Below are 18,018 nucleotides of genomic sequence, written 5' to 3'. Positions count from 1 at the left end.
TCCTGCAAGGTCCGGTGGGAGGAATAAGCAAGAGGACATTTAGGCTCAGCATGCAGTAACAAAGCGTTCCTTTCTATCCCATTTATTTATTTGTTTCTCCTCCCAGAAGACAAATCTGTAGGATCGTCACGCTGGTAACAATGAGCCTCGACAAGCGGCATCAGCGTGGCACGCCAGAACAACTTTTCAGCAGAGGACAAAACCTAAAGAGAAGCATCCCGTCCTTGCTGTTTTCCACAAGGCTTCATTCTGTTCCGATAGACACATCACCATGAATATCCTCGTGGGCATTTTAAACGCTATAATTTCAGCTCTGAGGTTTTGCAAGCTTTGTTTTGTGTGGTGCATGCGATCATAAACATCCTGAATATAATTACAACTGCAATTTTGCGGGCTGTATTTTTCCCTCTTTGTAGCCCAAAGCCAATGTTTACAGAAACTTTTCAGCACGCTGATGTGATTTCAACTTTTTATTATTATTACAAATGTATATTATTTTATTAAAAAAATTCACACTGAAGCAAAGTCAATTCCATTTCATTACAACCAAGAATATAAAATAAATGCGATGAACTCAGAGTTTCGTTTTAACAGTCATTTTGAGAGTGACATCAGGACAACTTAAAAGCAGTAAACTCTTCACTCTAGAATGAGAAAAGTATTTCGCTTTGTGGCTTGGCTAACCCACCGGCATGGCCATCGCCGAGTGTGGCCACCCCTGGTCAGAGGCGGCAGAGCTTTGTGGCAGCACGGGGCGCGTACACAGCAGCTCCTAACGAAAACTACAGAAATGAAAGATGCGTGCATGAAGGTATTAGGAAAAAAAAAAAACAAAAAAAAGTAACTGAGTAGAGACAGGCACACTTCCACAAAGAGTAAACATGGGAAAATACAGCTAGAACAATTTTGAAAAGTATACTACCTTACATATATAAAAAGTTCTTTAAATTGCTGTTAAAAAGGACACGTTCTGTCCACATTTTGTGTAATACTTTTTAGTGTCTACACAAGACAAATTTTTAAAAAAATTAAATAGTATTAATTTACTACTAAATATTTAGGAGATAACAGTGCATTAAGGACTTCTTTTCATATAGTAATACACATCGCTCCTGTCTGGCGACATTTTTTTTTTTTTTAGAAGATTACGTATGGCCTTATGTACAATACATTTATTTAATCCTAAAACAATTCTTTGCTTCATGGTGTTAAAGTACCATTCCTGAAGATTACAAAGGGGAACTAGGCTTATTATGTTCATATAAAATATTATACATATTTGACCACTTCTGGCTTCCCGCCACCCCTCCCCGCTAAGGATGCTCTTCCCTCCCCCTCCCCAGGTACAGTGTCACAGACACAGTGCAGGACTCGCAGCTTTCCTTGTTATTTCTCCTTCTTTGTGCAGTTCAGCAGCTTGCCCTGCCCTCCTGCACACAAAAAGGAGCGACCACCCCTGCTGGGGTCCCTCGCCTCGCCACGTCCCGCTGTGAAACACTGCGGCGGGGATAGAGAGCTGATGGGCGAAGGCAAAGCTGGGAGTATGAACCGAACTGCAGAAACTAGCATAAAAGTGACGTGGTCCTGGCTTCCCATGACACACCACACAGTTCACTCCCTAAAACCTCAAGACTTGACCCCTGAAAAGCAAGGCTTCTTTCACAATGACTGCCATCGCCCCCAAAACGCACAGCAAGCGCGCAAGAAAAGGCAAATTATTTCCCAACCAGGAGACAGAAAGAAATAAGAGGAGCGTGCACAGCACACATTTCCCAGCAGACTCCTTTGCTTTTGCTCACTCTCCTTCCAGTTGTTACTTCGAAAGCAACAGGAGTCAGCTCAGCTCTGTGTGTGTGCACAAAATCTAGAAGGGACTGGGCAGGGCCCGTCTACCTGGTGTAGCAGATGCAGAAATACCCGCTCAGCTTGGGCACAGGGCATGGCAGTTGCTCTAGAAGCTGGAAGCTCACTCAATCGAAGGACCTTACAGTGGTGGGAAGGCTCACCCAACACACAGGTTCATCTACACCGTGGTTTTGCCTTGCTGGCACAAGAGCCCGGCACAACCACACGGTAAGGTGTCTCCTCGCCGCTGCGTGAACGCTGATCCTCAGCCTCAGGTCACAGCAGGGAAAAAGAAACGTCAGGAAGAGACAAAAGGATCTGGGGCAAACTGAGAGGAACAGGAGGGGACAACAATTACTCTGCCATGGGTTGACTTGCAGAGATGTGAAATGCATTTCACAAATATATTAAAAAAAATGATGCGTCATGGCATTGGCCAAATGTCCAGTAGCTCAAGGTACCTCAGCTAACATCAGTAAGAGGTGGGACACTGGATTTATGGGAAGAATGTAACCCCAGATTCACTGCAATGAAATAAACAATTAAAAGCTGACCTTCCCAACAGGCTACTGGGGTACATGTAGCGTTTCAAGGGCTACACATTAGAAATATCCTCTGGGAGACCGTTTTTCCCCAGAAAACAAATGTGATTATTTTTCTTTCAAATTGCTTCCTTTCCTTTTCACCACCTTCTTACCTATTTGATGACAAAAGCAGGTTTTGGTCACTCTTCTAGAGAAGCTGGGTGCGGTCGAAACCACAGGATGGTGGACGTGTCCAAACTAAGCCAACAGCTAGCAAAAAAGCATGAGAACAACACATTTTCGAGGGGGAAAGGGACACTAAAGGTGATCAGGAGATCAAATCCAGGAGAATTAAGATCCAGCCTGGCTGTGATAAAAACCATTCTCCTGACAGCAAACAGATCCAACAGCATTTTGCTGGGGCTGATCACAACTTCAGTGTGAACATGTGCAGGTATATACAATTATTATTATTATTATTATTATTTTTGTATGGGTACAGGACAGAGGAGGGCACAGAATTATGATTGTAACATTGACTGTTTACATATAAACTCTTCTCACTGTACCTCTTCTCTGAGCACCAGTTTTAGAAGCTCACCGACGCGACATTGCTGGTAGCTTTCTAACCGCATTAATATATTTTTTTCCAGGTTTTCTGCAAGAAGAATCAGCCTTATTTCTGAAGGCTGGAGGAAAAACGAAGCTGTCCCAAATTATATGTTGTGTCTCTCCGGATAACTGTGGTTACAGAAGTTGGACAATGATCCTCTGATTATGCTTCTGAACTCTGCTTATTTACTGGGGATTTTCTGCCAGCTACCCATCCACTTACAGTCCTTAGGCACAATCAAAACATGTTTGCTCTAGGGAAAAAGAAACATTTCAGTGCAATCAAGCGCATCTGGTGTAACTAATCTGGGTTAATCACAGCAATGTGAGGGACACAGAGTATGCATTACAAACATGAAAAAGGAAGAATTGTCAACATGCTTCTCAAACTGCACAATAATTTCTCTTCATTATTAATTCTAACATAAAATGATTAAATGTATTTGTTTTTATAAGTCTTGGTATTTCTGTCACACTCGGGAATGTGAAAGAGAAGCTAAGTTGATAGAACTCTCGCATACATTAATCAGCTGCTTAACAGAAAAACAAGCCACCAACCACATTCCTCCTGAAATTTGAGGGCAGTAAATACATTTTCCTGACTATTTTGGTGTCCAGCCTGGGAAGACATTCCTTTCTTCTGTTTCCAACAAATCCTGAAAGCATCTCCTTGTTCTGTGACTGTCCTGGTTTCATTTAAAACAACGCTTAATTTAAAACTAGTCAGAGCATGATCACTGTGATTTCAAGAATTCAATGTGAATGAGTTAAGAAATATCAGCAATCTTCTGTTTGGTGTTCAGTCCAGTAGCAAGAAGCATATTTGTCGCTGCAGAGACTTGGGTTGTTTTTTTTTCTTTTTCCTTTTTCTTTTTTTTTCTTTTTCTTTTTTAATTTTTATTTTTTTTAAGACCTCGCCTGAAAACTAGACTAATAAAAACAGAATAGTAAAATACTCTGGAACAGTAAAATTTTGCTGTTCTTGACATCCATGAGCAAAACAGTAATATCCTGTGAAAATAACATAGTGCTTTAAAAAGGTGCAATATACCTGTATAGCTAAACTGGTTTGCCTAGTACAAAACTAACTATATACAAGCTTGAAAGCCTGGGAGTTCAAGATTTTAAAACTTTAAAATCCCATCAAAGAGATTGAAAAGACAGATTTATGGCAATCACTACAGCATAAGGAAGGTGCACCAGGAATCCTTCAAAATTCCAAAGGTTAAAGAAGTTAAGTGCTGGGTTCAGATCAGAAGGGTTCATTAGAGTAACCACAATGGAGCACATGCAAGGGAGGGAGGAAGGAAAACTTCACGAGAATCTCCTTTATGGCAATAAAGGGGCAGGAAAAAAAAAAGTCTTCAGTAAGTAAAGTTTTCCTTTTGCAATTGGGAATTTTAATTCTGCATCATAGTTTGTGTTTTTGGTTCTTCTCATCGTTATGAACTTCATATTGCTGGAGTCTTCTGGCTTTTAGTCCATTCTTTTTTTGAGTGCAGTCTCTTAAGCCTCTCAGTACCTGTGAGACTGGTGAGATTGATGGTACTGAGAGCTCTGCTGAGATGATGTGGAATAGCCCATTGTACTCTGGGACTGAGAAGATCCCTGAATGTTGCTTTGGTAACTCAGGCGTGAGCTGGAGTGCTGGAGAAAAAGAGAATGGGAACAGGGGAATGAAAACCAGCCTGTTAGGACCATGAAGCGCAGGAAACTTTCAGCCTCTCTGAAGCTAATTAAAATTTGACTGTTGGAGAAACTAACTAAACAGTGTTGCTGTTTAAAGTCCCATAAAATCTGCTCTGTAATCAGGCTTAACACACCACAGAAAGTACACCACGTCACTGGCAGATATCCGAAAGTACTGCATGGGCACACCTATTTTTTGAAGGAAAAATACACAAGACAAAACAGAGAAAAACACACAAGACGAAAGAGAAAACAGCTGTTTCTTAAACTTACATCTCTCATTATTGTAAGCGCTATTAATGCAACAACAAACAACTACCAGTACCAAAAGCACCCTTTTCAAGACAGGCAATACTAAAACACTACAGAGAAATACCTTACTCTGTCCCTTAGAAAAAGAAAATCATGACTTAGGAACTACTTAATTTATCTAACCAAAAAAACGCCCAGTAAGATAAAGTATTATAATTTTAGGTGAGCCTTTCAACCTGCTGCCTTACCTACTGGAAACAAAAAGAGCTTCTCAGTATGTTCAAATTTATATGTATGTACTAAATGTTTTTTCCCCTCCACTCTTTGAGATGTTAGCTCAGTGGACCTCAATCTCAGCAAGCCAAATTCATGGATCATTTGTGACCTTCAGCCTGCTTAATTTGCATGTTTATTACCATATCCATTCCTCGTCAAGAATTAATAATGATCTGCAAAATCACTTGTATGAAAAGAACTGCTCTAGCAGTACTTTTAGCAAACTCTAGCAAGGTAAATCTCACCCCAATCCACAAGAATGGAGTGTCTACAAAAAAATATACTATTTAAACAGCTAACAATTTATTTTCAACAAAATTAAGTGCAGGGTCCTTCAATAAAGATCTCTGTTCACTGTCTAGGGGATTGTTCTACCTGGCTACACGCAAGAGTCATCAGCAAGACTGTGGGAAACTATAATCATCATAAAAAGAGTGTAAAAAACTATATTCTGATTAAATATAAAAATTAGGAGCTACAGAAAACCTCTGGAGAAGTTTGAATTCTGAATGGAAATCCCACAGATAAAGCAGGTCCATAACACAGCATTCTCCACAACTGCTCAGCGAAGGTAAGAGCCAAATTGGTGGTCTCATCTACCCACCAGATCCCAACTAGGAGAGCTATGGAAGCATCCTGGCAACTTCTCAGCTGGATGGTGAAGAGTAAAAACCTGAAGTTCAGGCAATGTAAAACTTCTGCCCTTTCTTTACCTGTACACAGTTTATATTCCTTAATTTCAGATAAACTAGAAATGTACTAAAACCTAAAAATAATTGCATTACTTTTTGTGTTTTGCCTAAACACAGGAAAATGGAGATTGGTTTCCAGGTCAAACACAGCACTGCTAGAGACAGAACTGTCCAGTCCTGCAGACCACCGTATCTCAATGTGGTATCTGGATAACCAGTAGATTGCACTGAATAACTTCATTTGTTAGCAAGGGTCAGTCTGGGAGGTAACAGCTTTATAGGAACTAGTTCTGGATGGAAAGCATCAGCTTACTGTGATAAGCAAAAAACCTGAGGTCTCATAAGGAATGCTCAGTAAAATCCAACAAAAATTCCTACTGTCATTTTTAAAAGTAACATATATTGTTGCTGGTGAACTACAAAAAAATCTCAAGTGAGATTTTAGATCACTGTCTAAATGAAGCTCAACGCAAGAGGATTCTTCCTACTTCTGAGTAAGACAAAAAGGAGTAAAACTAATGCCGCAAGTCTACAAGAACATATTAATTTGCCCGTGCTTATTTTTGCTCTGCAGAAGAGAATTTGCTGCCTTTTTTAAAAAAAAAACAAAGTCAGACTTGTACAAATTGCCGACATTCCTTTTGCAAACAGAAGACAGTCAGCTAGAATTTAAGGGCAGATAGCCAAATACAAGTGTAAAAAGGGATAATCAGACCATATAATTTTAGCAAGTGACGTAACGAGAACATACAGATCATTACTTTGATGCCTATGCTGTTAAAGTTTAGAAGGAAGGACCATAGGGGGTAAAAAGGAGTCTTAACTATCTCAAAAAATGGGATTTAGACTGCTAAAACCTTGTAAGTGGGAAGCCTGCCAACATTTCAGAGAGCTCTGTAAAGTTTCTATAATGGACATCATCAAATGCAGCACACCAGTCCTCAAAATACAGACCAAAACAGGCCAGCCATAAATACTGTGCAGTCAGACAGCTGTAGTGATCTGTCCAGACCTCAAGGTTGTCTGGAACTTTTCAAAACAAAAAAATAAAACAAAAAAAACCTACCTTGTTGTCTTTACCCTTAAGTTGCCCTCAATGCCTTCGTGATCATTTGTAATTAGGAGTAAAACAGAACTGAGAGAAAAATGTCTGGCACTGGGAAATCAATTGTGTGTGGAGGAGGTCTGGATGGGTAAGTCACAGCAATTCCAGAGCTGTTTTTTTTTAAAAAATAAAAAATAAAAAAATAATCTGCTTATTTAAGTTTAAAGTAGCCTGAACAGCATTCTCCAAGGTGATGTCCTCTTGAAGCAGACAGAATCCCTAACATCTGTCAAAATATACTCTTACTAGCTACCTTTCTATTATTCTGCTTTCAGCTTCTTACTGTTCTGGTGAGCATATATTGACCGGTATTGAAGAACATGGTTCAATCAACACTTACTGTGTTGATTTACAAACATACATGATTTTATAAACATGCAAACTGTATGTTTAGTGCAAGTCACTTTTTCAGTGGAAAATATTTTAGTAAGCATCAACAAGTATGCGAGTCAAAAAAAAAGACCTCAGTGATGCTGCTTTTACTTCTGAATGTTACTGCACTGGAAAACAGGAAATCCATTCAATGGTCGCATTAGGAATAATGCATGTTTATGCCCTGCTTCAGCATGAATCATACTGATGAACCAAAACATCATTCCTGTGCTAACATGCATTTTCTCTTTAACTTTAGAAGTAGATTTAACAAAATATTAGAATAAACTACAGAATTATTCCATAGGTTTGATGATGTGAGGTAGAATGAAGCAGAAATCAGATGGAAAAGCCTAGCTCTGATTTTGCTTTTGCTTCTCAGGCTTTGCTTCTCACACAGGATTTAATCTTCCCAAGAGCCAAGCACTCTGAGCTTGATCTAATGCAGCATTTACATTCATGAAATAGTTCCCCTGGTTTCAGTATGATTACTTTCAAAGAAACCTAAGCACATGTTTAAGTGCTTTCCTGGAGCGGACCAGTCCTCAACCCTTTACAGGGCGCAGCGAGTATAACTCATATTCCATTGAAAATTACTCACCATAGCACAAAACCTTTTTACAGCCCTAATAGGCTTTAAGCCTGCATTTTTATCTAATGTATCAGAGCATGCCTGCTCAGGTTACAAGAAAAAAAAAAATCATTAAAATACAATCCCTTCTCGCGGCGGGGAAGGGAGAAAACGACATTCTGGCTCTACGTTATCGGAAGGGGCACGAACCCGAAAGGTACCTGATAATCTGAAGGCATGACAGGCCCGCCTGAGTTAGCGCCTGAAGGCCCTATGCGTGGTTTCTTGTTTGGAGGCACCTGGTTGAGGCTGGAGTCCTGGCTGTGCTGGAGCCCGGCGCCCGCGCCCCCGGCGCCCGCGCCCGTGCCGCCGGCCGTCCCGTTGGTTTGGGTGCTGTTCTGCTGCTGCTGCTGCGGCGGCTGCGGCGCGGCCTGCGGCTGCTGCTGAGGTGCTGCTTGCTGCTGATGTTGGTTCTGCTGCTGCTGATTCTAGGGGGAAGAAGAGACACCACGCCGTTACCTCTGCCCGGCTCGGCTGTCACCGTGATGGGGTCGCGGCGCCGTGCCCATGGGGCAGGCCCAGCCGCTCTCCGGGATAGCACGGCAAGGCTTCCACGCCTTAAATGTGGGGTGTTCAGCTCATGGTTCACCTTCATTTTTTGTTGTGGTTGTGTTTTGTGAACAAAGCAAGCTCCACGAAAACCGGAATGAGAATCTGGTGATTTCTGCAGCGAGCACTCAGCCCTGACGAGCAGAGAGGAGGGTGGAAGGAGCTCTCCATAAAGCAGTAATCACCTAATGAGCTGAATCAAAAAACCCCCAAATTTCACTAGTGCTCAGCGGCAGATGTGGTGAACCACAGTCAATTATTCTAAAGTGCTTCAACAGCCCTGTTCGTTCCGAATCCAAACCACTTTTCCGATTTTCACAAATGACACAATAACGCAGTCATGCAAATAATCCGAAGGAGGCTGGCAGCGACACTGCCAGAAAGGTAAGCAAACCGAGACTGGGGAAATCACGTAATTTCTTCCAGGTTGCGAGGAAATTTTGTGGCAGAACCAGTGTGGTGCCGTGCCCCTTTTGCTCTCCTGTGTTTTCAAAAGCACCTTGGAAAAAGCGTTGCACTGGGAATGCAGCCCATGCGTGGACCGCATCTCAGAAACGATGACAATCAATTGCCACCAGCACAAAATTGATGCTCTCAGCCCTGAGAAGGCATTTCGTTACCTCAGACAAATGACATAAACATCTGTGTCTGTGACATTCACCGCCATGGTTTCCCAAGACACATTCAAATCAAATTTGCAGTGATGTATTTATTCAAGATTACAAAGAAGCCTTGCATCTCCAAGGAGTTGGAGATGGCTTCTATTTCCATCCCACATTTAGCAAGAACAGTAATATATCCTGCCAGGAGTAGTCCTCAAATCCCATCCCAGTCAGATTCTGCTTCCAGGGAGACTTACTCTTAAACGTTTACGTCACGCTAGCTTGTCATAAAATTTGTTAAGAAGCAATTCATCCTTTAAATAATGGTTTGGGCTTCACTTATACAAACAAGCACCAATAACTAAGGCAGTGCCTGTGCTGGATTCTGAGCTTTGTATTTTCATAGGGATGTTGGGATGCGAGCGAGTTGATTGCTACTGTGCAAGCTGAAAAACTGCTGTTTTGTTAACTGTAAAAAAAAATACAGCAGGAACTCTCACAACTAAGCACCACAGTTCATGATGTTTGACTGTTTGGACATTAGCACAAAGTTTAGCTGACTATATATATCCACAGGTCAGTTTATTTTATGGTGATTCTTAAACAAACACTACACAAGGTCTAAAGTTAGCAACATATGACCACGTGCCATTTATCAGACACGTTACCAAAATTAAATTCTGATCCTAACATAATTTTAATGAGGGAAGAGTCCTTTCATTTTGTTTTACAAACTCTCAGCTTAGCTTTGCTGACTAACAATTAGCCACGCTGAGGAAAGGATGCTTATGTTAAAGATTATTCAATTAAGATGTGAGTGCCAAATAAACAAACAAAGAAAACTCCTTTGTATTTCCTAAGGCTATACAAGGGCTTTTGTTTTAAAAACAAATCAGAAACTAACTCTATCATAAATAAATAAATAAGGCCTTTCACTTGCAACATCATCAGAAAGAAACAAAGCATGGAACAGATCCAGTATTCAGGATATTCTTTACCTTCGCATTTTCTACGCTGTGAGAACAGATTCAATGAGTAATGCAGAACTTAAGTTACCTACACGGTCTGAAAAACTTTTATTTGGAGTGTGCGTAAATACGTGACTGTCCCCAGCGATCTCAAAGATTATTTATATAATGGCTGTTTTAAATATAAACATTCCATTGTTATTTCTTCCCAATGCTCCCATGGAAAAGACAGATACTTACTTTTAAATACACTGCCTAAACAAAAGCCAGAGTCATTTTAATTCATAAGGCTTGTTCTTATTTTTAAAGTTGTGCGAGTTAGAGCAGCACCAGTAACTAAATTACAATCAAATCAGTGTCATGACTTCGATTTTATTTTTGCTTGGGTTTATCAGTTTCCTCTTTTTGAATAACTATCTGGACAAAAAAATCCAGAACATTACCACTTGTTCTCAGTACAGAAGAATCCACAATTTCTGTTCTGAAAACAAAATCTGCTGTCTGAAATGCACCACGAGAGGCACCCGTTTAAACTCAGCTAGTTTCTCATGCCACAAAGAAAATCTGGAAAGAGAAGATGCACGTAGTCTAAAAGTATCTCAGAATAGTAACAGTCCTCTTATAGCCCTCAGGTAATTACAGTTTATGGTTGTTTTCTTCACATTTTGCTAGCTATACCTTTCAATTGGTGCCTCATGGTACACTATCACACGCTATAGCAGTCTTGTTCAGCCTCCACACCATGATGGGACAATGTCACGTAGCACAGCTGAACTCAGATAAGTTGCAAACACACCACAACTTACTACGCACGCAAACAAGATCTTGCTCGTGTCTAAGGGACTATGGGAAAGAGGGTATTCGGAGTGGATTGTCACTACAGAACAGTTCATGCTCCTTAATACTCTTTTGTCTGAGGGCCCTTAGAACACGATCAGGAAACGGCGTGCAGATGGATGAAATGTTCTGATGTAGTGCCAGAAGCAGGCTGCCACTATTTATTCGAGACCCTGACAACCATCTCCTTTCAAATGGCTGGATGCACGCCATTCATACAATGGAAATGCCATTCTTTTCTTGTGAGCGCAGTGTATTTTCATTGTGCAGGAGGAGGTAGGCAAGGTCCTCCTGGAATGAAGGCAGCTGAAAGCAGGCAACCGCTGACAGAACTCAGCCAGCTCATTCCCTGCAGGTCAGGGCAAACTCTTGGTGATACCACCCAAGACACCCCAAAGTCATCTGATACTTCGAATCTCACTGGAAAGTGGTTTTAAGACAGCCTTGCCTGGAAAACACATTTTTGCTTTACTGTTCACGTTTATTAGTTTTCATTTTAGTGCCATAACTCTTTCTTATTGCATACTTTAAAAAAAAAAAAGTTTATTATACCTTATCCCCTTTCTCTTCAGGTTCATCTTCATTAAGGAATTCTCGTTTAGGATATGGAATCTGACAGCCAGCAAATACACTGCAACACAGTAAACACACAACAACTACATATGACATATATTTACTTACTGTTATATTAAAATTATGAATATAACACAATTTAAATTTCTTTTATTTCATGATTCCTGTTTCCATGAGCGAGCGGCACTGAACACCCAAGCTGCCGATCCCAGCAGCTAGATCATACTGCCTTATCTCTTTGCTGTTGGCATGAGACCATCATTTAGAAATCGTGGCGTGGTTGAACACGCCCAAATGCCACAGCAACCACTTGTTGATTCCGATGGCAAAACACAGTGTCACAGCAGCCAGATGTTCCACAGCACCTGGTTGGAGCACGCATGGCTCACTGAATCAAGAGCCTGATCCAGTGAGAGTTAACACCTTGTAAGCCCCTACTTGATTTAAAACGATCTTAAATGTATTTGCCAAATGTATTTGCCAATCACAACTACTGAGTTACGTTCGATTAGCTTCTCAGGTCTTGCGTAGAGGGAAACGACAGCTTTTAAATTCACCTGGCTAATAGGATTTAGAACATTCCTTTGTGTTTATGGCAGATACTTTATCATAATGTTATCCTGTAATCCCTGGGGAGCTATAGAGCTACGTAGGACAGCATAATGTAAATGCTATGTAGGAACTTACTGGTAGATGCTGACCAGTATCAATTTCTTATATTTCTGTGCCAACATTCAGAATTGCTGAAGGCATTTAGAATGTGATACAATCAACATGGCATGATTTTCTGAAGTGTCTCAACAGTGCCTAACCCAGGTGCTAAGTAGTGTTTTGGCTTATCTAATCAGAGGGGGAAAAAAATGAAGGAAAAAAAAAAAAAAACTAGTTTCAGCCCAACTTCATTTGCACTCCAGTGACTGCTCCCTCCTTCCAGTGTTTGTTGCCTGCTTGCTGAGGAACCAGTGAAAGCAAAGGTGGAAGTCTCTCTGCATCCAGCTCCTACAGATCATACTCCTCCTGAAAACTGGGAAGAGAAACTAGAAGGGGAAAGTCTGCCAGTAGCAACTGCATCTACCATTTGCATGTATGAGAGTAAAATATACAGATACACAAAATCTGTACTCTCAAGCCCCTTGAACAAGGGGCCTGGGGGTCTTTGGGTAGTCACTAATCTCTTTTCTCTCCTCATACTTTAATAACCCTGCACAAAAGAGCATGGGAACAGGCTGTAGATCAGAGAATGGTCCTAGTCCTAGGGAGAGAGGCAACGAAACCAAGTAATGGAGAGCAGGGCTCTGTGAGTTAGAACAGAACAGGGCACAGAGGAATTCTCTAAATACTGGCATAATACTGTCACTGGCTTTGATAGCTCACTCAGAATTACAACACCAGTGCAACAGGGGGTTGTTGGCCATGACCACTCAGTTCTGGCACCAGTAGATAAAGACAGTGCAGCTCTACTGAGCTACTACATCTTGTGGACACAGGTGGGCACCTGTGAATTTTTCAGTTGTCATCTCATAATAGGGACTGGCATTTAGCAGAAAGTAGACCTCAAAAAAAGCACAGAAGAGGGAATACATACTCTGATGTAGGCAGAGGATCCTCTTGGAAGTAAGGGTCCTGCAAAGCCTGCTCTGAGGTAATTCTCTTTGTAGGGTCCATAGTAAGAAGTTTCTGAAGCTGGAAACATAACATTAAAAACAGCAAAAAGCTCATCAAACTATCACTTTTCAAACATACAACTTACACAATTGTTAAATTATCTGCAGCTTTCCCAGACAAGCCTAAATTAACATTTCTTGTTAAGTACCCAAGAACTAGAATGCGTATTCCCAAAAGCCACAAAATACTATGGCTGTGAATGGCTCTCACATAAAAACAGCTAAATGTAGCAGGCAGTATTAATTGCTAAGGCCAAACCACTGTCCTAAAGTAACATTAAATCCAGCTATTACAGGTTCATAAAGCATGATTTCTAAATAACAGTGTTGTGACACACGTATAACTTTTATACTGTTCCCTAGCACAGGAAAAGCGTGTCAGAAGAGACCGAGTATGACCAGACTCTCCGTATCACTTTCAGCCATAAAGAATAAATCTTCACCTCCCTAACCAGCAAAATTTCAGAGTCAGAGCACACAGGTCCCAGCCCTACTCTAATTGATTTTGAGATGAGAAAGAGGAGGAATGTACCCTTCCTAGTAACCTTTTTTCCTTACCAGGAGGAAAGCAATAACAAATTTATTAGCTAGAATGCTGCTGAATGCAGCCGGCTATAAAAGAGGATTATAATATATTAGTAGTATTAAACAGGAATTATAGGGATAACATACCCTTTCTAGTCATTTATCACATTCTGATAAACTCACTGTGGGAAATTTGTGTGCTCAGATTATATTGCATGGTGTCATGCTCTCACATAAGTCTCTCCTAATACAAGTTAACAGTGAAAATAAAATTCCTTCTGTGAATGGCACTGTAGCTCAAACTATCCTCCATGCCTCCAACAAAAATACTCTGGAAAGCCAGCAAAAGAAAATGGCATACATGTATTCCATCCTCACCAAAGGCTGCCTCCAAATATGTTTTGTATTCTTTTTCATTTAAGGACAGTGTTACTGTACCACAGCAGAAAACCTAAAGATATCCAGGACCTTTAAGTGATCTGCTCACAATCTTAACCATTCCCCTCTAACCCAGAGGATATAATGAGTTTGTCCATCCCAGGTGATGCCACACACAACATCACTCTAAGGGAGGCATCCTGCCTATCAATGATGCTACTGTCAAACAGCTTTCTTTGTCTGTTTTTCTGTAGCTTCTAAGAAAATAATTAAAAAAAAAAAAGTCTGGATGCAATTTGCTTGCAGGTTAGCAAGTGCTAATACAGTATAGAAAGCCTGTGAGACTGGACTTCATCAGAGTCTCGTACTTCTCAGCAGCTCTCAAGCTCACTGATTGTCAGGCTCTGGCTGGCCTGAGATGATAGCTATAAATACAATGCTGGTGACTTTTCCAGAACAGCAAGAACAGATGGATCTCCCTGGACAGAAAACATTCCCCCTTGCACGTAGACGTGAACATTCAATGTCAGTCAGCAGAGTGGCACAGTACCTGCCTCTTTGTCAATGGTCACTTGGTACCCTGAACTGGTCTACTTGGTACCATGTTCACCTATTCTGTACGTGCCACACATCCTGTGCATATTAGTGCAAAGTCTCGCCCAATGAAGCAGACGTCTTGTAGGTCATCTTGCAAGGTGCAGGTTACCTCAAGAAATAGCATTACTACCTTTGACATGAACAAGGAGCTTCAGGGAGTCTGCTTCAGAATTAGATGCATTTCTAGTCTCTCAGTTTGGAGGCCTAACGCACACCTTACCTTCAAACTCTGCTGTTTTGAGAATCTTTCACAAGATAAAGCAACTACTGAGGCCCTTTGCTATAGAATGGTTAAGGAAAAAAAAACTACAGAAAACCTACCTTGCTAAGTGAACTAAGTTTTCTTCATGATGTTCAGAAAGAACCCAGAGACCTTAGGAAATCCCAGTTCTCATGCTCACGATTATACAGCAGAATACATAGGTAGGCACCTACCTGTTTAATCACCCTGTAATAACTCTGCCTCACTACTTCTCCATCATGAAAAGCTTATTTGCTTTTTTAATATATTTTTAACACCCTATGGTAAGTTTTTATTCTTTAGAGATTTAGTTAGTATTTGCCCCTGGAAAAGCAGCCTACCCACCCCAGATGATTCAACTTGGCATTCACAGCCTTGATGAATTAGCCATAAAATCTGTCAGCAGCCCATTTCCTTCTTTGCCCTGCCACAAAAGCAGGCTTTCTGGTGGCTTTCACCATTAGTAGGAAAGCAGGGGAATTCAGGGGCTTACTAATGATGTCTCTTATAACTGTAGTCTCTTCAGTTAGACTCTTCCTCCAGATCATTCCAATTTTAGCCCAGAAAGCTGAGTTTAAGGAATTTTAATTATTTTTTTCTTGAAGTCTCACACTTCATATGTGAATGCCTCCCTTCACAAAACAAAACAAAAAATTCTTCAAGATGTTCTTGAACGTGCACATTTATTTTCCTTTCCTCTTCCCTTTACTTCAGAAGAGTTTTGCTCTCTTGGGAGCTTTTTAGCTCTCTGAAACCACGTGGGACCAAGGGTTTGCTGAGGCTGGGTATACAAGTGCCTTGCAGATAATAATTACATAAAAGCTTCAGATCTGGAGTACAAGCAGTTTAAGCACACCCTCAGCACGAATGTAAATGAAGAAAATATATCTCAAAACTACCCAGTTGGTGATAACTAGCTTTGCTTTATGTCAGTGTTCAGTAGAATGAGGTGGCAGAACAGACACAGACATTAACATCAGAAGTGCATTTCACTCCTGTCATCGCAGAAGAATAAAGAACTAAAGAAGACTTAGGTTTGTACCTACCAAAAGAAAAACTTTGCTGTCAGGCTTGACTTTGTGTTTCTCCATGTATTTTATGAGGCTACTGTTGGCATATCTGAAAAATATTGTTAAACAAAGACATTTCTGAAATAATATAGCATTAAGAATATGGGAGTATACCAAGTGACCACAAAACCACCAGCCTTTAATAAGTGAACTGTAAAAAGAAGTGCTATCAGAAAATACGTCAGATACTTATCAAGCAGTTGACACTATGTATGCTTTTCACTAATAGCATTAGTATCGACTGTGCACAGATTATGTCCACAGACCATGCAACTTTTTATAGCGTATGGATAAGCTGTTGACATTGGCATATGACAGAGAAACTCAACTTGAAGTTCACACTTGTTTTCCAAAGCAACTCCACCACAGAAGGTGTAGAGCAGTTTCTAACAGTTAAGCTATTGTTTCCAGTTGGGATTTGGCAGAGAAGTTAACCTTTCTGTCTCCCCAACCTGCAGCAAACCACACAGTCCTTATAGTTCCCAAGCTCGAAAACGCCCCAACCATTTATGACCTGTGCCTGGCCTTGAATCTGCAAATCCAGAGGTTAACTACAGCCACTTTCAAAAGAAAGAAGCCTTGTGCACAGATAAGCTTCACATCTTGTCTAAAGCCAACATAATGAATCCATGGCAAGCTGGAAACAGAACCCCAAACTCCCATATCCCTGTCCCCTGCATTATAGCATAAGTCTGTGTTGTTCCTTCTACCTTCTGATCTATCATCACCACTACTGACTAATTTAGCCAAAGCCCTTGGCAACACTAGAAAAAGGAAGTTCTCAGATCCCAGATAGGCTTTACATCACGACCTATTGAACGCATGACCTTCGTGCAGAAACTTCTGCCACTACTTTACTGTCTCCAGGTCTATGCTGGACAAAAGGACCAAGAGGTGTTTCCCTCTTCCTTCTCTCACAAAATGAATGAAGTTACCTTGAACATGTAATACAACTGGTTAAACCAACTTTGTTTGTCTGTGCCTGCCATAAATTAAATTGCACGTCAAATGATCCCTTCTAAAGAAATAAGGAGGTAACTCAGCTGATGCTTTTAACAAGTACCTGAGGGAGAGAACTCCATTCACGCAAAACAGCTAATTCAAAACAGAACATCTGTCACAGCTTTGGAACCCCAACACTCCAAAACCCCACCCCCCTGAAAAAGTTTCAAGACAATAGGGGCCAATTTCTGCCTCTCCCCCACATTCACTGAAATGTGCTTTTATCATCACTTACGTTGTTCTTCTAAAATCTTTCTGAAGAGTTGGGTATTCTGGCATCTTTCGTATGTCTTCCCAATCTTTATCTTTGGTGGGGGAAAAAGAAAGAGGAGAAGCATCTACAATTCTGGAAGTGAATGTTAAGTAACACACAAGAAGAAATAACTACAGAGATTGTTTGACTTAAGTTTGTTGGCATGTGCTATTGTTCCATACCCGTCAGCATTTCCAAATCTATCAAACTGACAGTTTCTTCACACCTATGCAAACAACTAGTCATTTCCTTCAGGAAAAAAAAAAAAAAATCAACCTAGTAGCATTATGCCTGAACCTTTAATGAAAATAAATTACCTGCAGGGAACCCCATTACGCTGAAAATGCGATCTAGCTGATCGTGATGAAAGGGATTACTCGTTTTGATGTCCTCCTGACGACAGTGAAATATAGGTTCCGATGTCAATAGTTCAGCAAATATGCAGCCAATTGCCCAAATATCTAAGGAAGAAGGAAGATCATTCATGTAAATTTACTGCACATTATCACTCAGATATTCGTTTCTGTATGGTTTTTCAAAAATATGTATAATCATAGTAAGATAAAATGTCTCACTGTATGATTTCATATAGTATTTTAAAAAATAATACGTTAGTATAATAAATTAAAAAGGATAAAATCTGGGGAGATGGGTGTTTTTTTTTCCCCAAGCAAAATTAGACAATCTCCAAATTCTGTTTCAAGTTGTATGCTGGCAGTCCAGCACCTAATTAATGTATTCACAGTTAAGGCAGAAACCTA

General features: G+C 40.6%; 1 protein-coding gene across 2 annotated transcripts in view; it reads right to left on the bottom strand.

Annotated features, from left to right (window-relative positions):
* Positions 1–457: 457 nt before the first annotated feature.
* CDK19 (cyclin dependent kinase 19) overlaps positions 458–18,018 on the bottom strand; it is a 111,388-nt gene continuing 93,827 nt past the window's right edge. For both annotated transcript variants that reach the window (XM_027454709.3, XM_038175800.2), the window contains 7 exons: positions 17,575–17,718; positions 17,240–17,309; positions 15,979–16,051; positions 13,113–13,210; positions 11,507–11,585; positions 8,160–8,426; positions 458–4,628 (listed from right to left, as the gene is read on the bottom strand). In XM_027454709.3, the coding sequence (XP_027310510.1) occupies positions 4,497–4,628; positions 8,160–8,426; positions 11,507–11,585; positions 13,113–13,210; positions 15,979–16,051; positions 17,240–17,309; positions 17,575–17,718 (863 nt within the window). In that variant the 3' untranslated portion in view covers positions 458–4,496. The remainder of the gene's footprint in view (positions 4,629–8,159; positions 8,427–11,506; positions 11,586–13,112; positions 13,211–15,978; positions 16,052–17,239; positions 17,310–17,574; positions 17,719–18,018) is intronic.

The sequence above is a fragment of the Anas platyrhynchos genome, chromosome 3, assembly GCF_047663525.1.
Source record: "Anas platyrhynchos isolate ZD024472 breed Pekin duck chromosome 3, IASCAAS_PekinDuck_T2T, whole genome shotgun sequence".
In the NCBI taxonomy this organism is placed as follows: Eukaryota; Metazoa; Chordata; class Aves; order Anseriformes; family Anatidae; genus Anas; species Anas platyrhynchos.
This window is presented reverse-complemented; position numbering and strand designations above follow the sequence as displayed.